Raw genomic sequence first — 4,208 nt, forward strand, 5'->3', positions numbered from 1 at the left:
GTGCGTGAGCCGCAGGTGTAGGAAGGTTTGGGACAGAGAAGGAAGCAGCTGTGTGTGCGTGAGCCGCAGGTGTAGGAAGGTTTGGGAAGAGAACTTCAACTTCTAATCTGATTGCTGCAGTATCTTAATGAGCTGTGAGACAAGACTAATGACTTGAAAATAGGGCGAGAAAAGGTTTGAAAGCAGAGATGAAGAATGCAATCTATCTTCAAAGAGATGCCTCTGTCATAGGGACCGTTATTAGCCATGTTGCCGCGTCAGCACTTTCATTTTAATCATGCCTTTCAGACCCACAAATTGCAAGCACTTCCGTAAACAAGGGGTGCCTAAGATGAATTAGTTGTTGACGGGTTGGCCCACACATACCAACGAGCATGCAGATACTGAGTTTGCTTCATCTAAAAATATTGATAGCACCTAAAAGTTTTGTGAATTTCCTCATACTAAAACTGTATTCTGTTAAACCAAAAGTTTAACATTTTAAAATATTATAAATGTGGTCACATATTTTACAAAGTTTAACACAGGAATACAGTCACTCCAATAGATGAAGCAAAAAAACATTTATTAAAACTTTATATTGACACTCACTATTATGCTTAGCAGGAAAATGCCTAAGAAATGAGCTAAGGTTGACATTTCTCCTTTCTTCTTAATATTAATAATAATATTTACATATAATAAATAGAAACACTTGTATGATGAGGTAAATATTTCTAAAAAATCATAATTAGTAAGAGTTCCTGGTGATGTCAAATGAAATATTAATATACAAGAATGGCTTCTTTGTTTCTTTAACAACACCAAAGAATTTTATTATAATAAGCAACAAAAGTTAGTGCCTTGGATTACATCTTAAGAGACTATTTGTAAAATTTTGTAGATATTTACAATTTGAGAATAATATAACCTAAATAAATCCTAAGAGACCTAAATAAATGGACAGAGATGTAACAACATTTGTGACCAGGAAGACGCACCACTGTGAAAACATTTCTAAGTCATTTTACATTTAATTCAATCTCAGTCAAAAATCTCTATGGGTTTTTTTATGGGACTTGACTGATGAAAATTAACTCAGAGTTTGTACTGCAGATTAAAGATCCAGTATTAAGACAGTTTTAAAGAACAGCCTGAGGGGGCCTGGGGAGTGAGGAAGATGGGATCACTTGATGTACATGCTATTGGAGCATTATTAAGGTTACCACGTTATGGTTAATTTCATATGACTCATGGATGACAATAAGAATCAGTCTGAGCCAATTTTGAAATGATTTTGATCATTTGATTATGCATTATGTGCTAATAAGGAAAAGATCACTGTATAGTAAATTATAGTGTAAAAATTGTCTGTGTACAAAAAAACCACACCCCCACACTCCCACACACAGTGTGTTTAGAAATATTAACTAGCAATTCAACTCAAGGAGAAAAAACTTAAAAACTCTTGTCATGGTCACACCCAGATTTACTTATTGCAACATTACCAAGGAGAAGGAAGACTAGCCACTAGGAAACACGGTTAAACTGTGGCTTGGCTATATTATGGAATCCCGTAGCAGTTACAAAAGGCTTAAAAGGGTGAAAGGGTTAAAGATGTGGCTGCTCAAAGTTTAAAGGTGCAAGATAGTGGCACCTGTGAAATGCCCTAAGAGCATGAAGCAAATGGGAATAGCAGAGAGTCCTAGGCAATGATTGTACACACCACCACCACCCCTTGTAAAAGGGGGTGTTGTGCTTCACCTCTTGTTCTATACATGGAGAGAGAGCACATGGGCTTTCGTTGTGTTTTGTTTTCTTTATATCTGTTTAGGTGCTGAAAAATATACTTAAAGGGCAGAAGTTAGTGAAAACTAACTTTATTGAGCCCTTCATTCTAAGTCAATGTTATTCTAGCTTTTATATGCACTGTAATCTCACCAGGTCTCAGTAACTCTTCCAAGAGTTTTTATTAGACTTTCCTTTTATTTGAGAAGTAAACAGAGTCCTTCTTTTTATATAAATTTAAGGTACATTTGAGTATGTATGCATGTATGAGTTTGCATGGGAATATGCACATGGATGCCCACAGAGGACAGGGGGCTTGTATCGGCCTGCAGCTGATCAGGTCATTGATATGGCAGCTTCAGGTCTTCTGCAAGAGCAGAGATCATGCTCAATGGCCAAGTCAACTCTCTCACCCCAGAGTCGTTAAACAAATTAAACACTTTGTCAGTCACCATGAGGAGATTAAGTGCCCAAACCAGAAAAGTCCGACAGTTAAAACTCTATGCAGGCTAATCCATTTCTTTTGGAAAAGTTGTTTGTCCTCCACGTGGCACAGCTACCATGTCTACCCATAGTGCCCTACTACAGCAACAGGACAGGGCTACTTTGGACTCGGAGACTGAGACTAGAATAATGTTTGCCGGGAAGTGTAGGGTGTGAGTCACTTCCTCAGGGATCTGTTTATTCATTCAACAAATATTTATCAAGAGTCTGCATAGCACAGTGGTAAACCACCATTTATTTATTTCTTGTCTGCAGAAGCTTGCCAAGCTTCGGGGACACAAATTTGAAATTTCCATTTCCACTTCCAACTAATGAAAAGAAAGCTGTAATTATTACCTATTTTAGGATTGGCAGCCTGGCCCACTATTGATTACACTTGCCCGTTGTTGATATAAACTCCATATAGTACCCTACTCTTCCTTTAAAAACTCGATTTTGCAAAGTAAAGAAATTACCAGTTGAAATTAAAATATTATTTTAGTTTACTGTGACTGACCTTTTTCTCCCTGCCTTTCCTTTTTCTTTCTTTTCGTCTATTTTTTATTCTCCACTTCAGTGGTATTTTGAGACTTGCCTTCGCCATGTAGATATATTTTTAAACCTTGTTCTTTCATCAAAATACTGAGCTCAGTGCAGCTCACTAGTATACACTGGGGTGCACCTTCATCACATTCACAGTAATTACAGTGGGTGGATTTCAAGAGACTTCCTTCCTAGAGAACAGTTTAAAGTTTATGTTGACCACATGTGCATATGAAGTTTACAGCTTGGTAACAACTCTGCCTTTTAATCATTGTGCCCATGTGAGAAATAATTTATGCACATAACAGTGTTGAAAAATAACCTCTGTTGATATGTAGTGTTTGTTTTAAGGATTATCTGATAGAAGTATTCAAACCTTAGGCTTTTTTTCTTTAATCATTTATTTCTTTTTTATGTCGAATGATCAGGGACCTGAAGGAATTGTGGGAACCCCGGGACCAAGAGGTCGACTGGGGAAAAAGGTAAATTTTTGGTTTTTTACATCTTTTCGTGTGGGCTTTCTTCCTTCTCCTGCCTAGAGATCTACAGAAAACTGTGATGGTTGTATTTGCATAAAGTGTAAAGATTTATAAATGTGTCATTAGAGCAGATGGTTAATCCAATAGGAGTGCATATTACTGTCACTGTTTGAGGACACATTTTCCTCTTTATATTTTGGAAGTCAAACTTTCTTTTGTTTCTTTACCAAAAAAAACATGGACAAGGAAAGATATAAACCAAAAATATCATTTCATTTCAGCTGTTTGAAAACAATTTTAGTAGAGTAATTGGAGGGAAAGGGGAAGTATAGAAATTATTATTCTTTTTAGGTTAATTAGAAATGGTTTCTAAATTGAAAAGTTTGGTTTTTATTACTTTTCTCATGTTAAAAAAAAAGAAATCAAGAACATTTTTTACTTGCTTACTTTGTCTTTTTCCAAACAATCAAAATCTTTGATGTATTTGTACGATCCTAATATGTTACTATCAAAATGTTTCTTTGTATTTATCAATAATTTGTCTCAGAATTGGTTAAGTATGTTTTTCTAACAGACTGTGACTGTCAAATACACATTGACATGGTTAACTTTAAGATAAATGTGTGTTTCCCCAAAAGTTCAGTTCTGTACCTGAGCCATTGGTCTCAGTTTTAGTCAATAGAAAGGCAAGAAAACTTTAACTACCATCTCTAACTGTGGAAATACCACCATTGTGACGTCTCTTTCACGGTGTATGATAATGCAGCTATCATCAGTATTGGTTTGGGGAGTCTTATAATTGCCTGGAAGGATTTAGTCCAAAGCAACATACACATACACACACAGAGGAGAGAGAGAGAGAGAGAGAGAGAGAGAGAGAGAGAGAGAGAGAGAGAGAGAGATTGATTCACACAGATACACACAGAGAGATACACT

The 4,208-nt window shown here is 36.2% G+C and overlaps 1 protein-coding gene across 1 annotated transcript in view; it reads left to right on the top strand.

Annotated features, from left to right (window-relative positions):
• Col24a1 (collagen type XXIV alpha 1 chain) overlaps positions 1-4,208 on the top strand; it is a 256,021-nt gene that overhangs the window by 169,967 nt on the left and 81,846 nt on the right. The window contains exon 38 of the mRNA XM_021196980.2: positions 3,222-3,275. Within this exon, the coding sequence (XP_021052639.1) occupies positions 3,222-3,275 (54 nt within the window). The remainder of the gene's footprint in view (positions 1-3,221; positions 3,276-4,208) is intronic.

This window comes from Mus pahari, chromosome 4, assembly GCF_900095145.1.
Source record: "Mus pahari chromosome 4, PAHARI_EIJ_v1.1, whole genome shotgun sequence".
In the NCBI taxonomy this organism is placed as follows: Eukaryota; Metazoa; Chordata; class Mammalia; order Rodentia; family Muridae; genus Mus; species Mus pahari.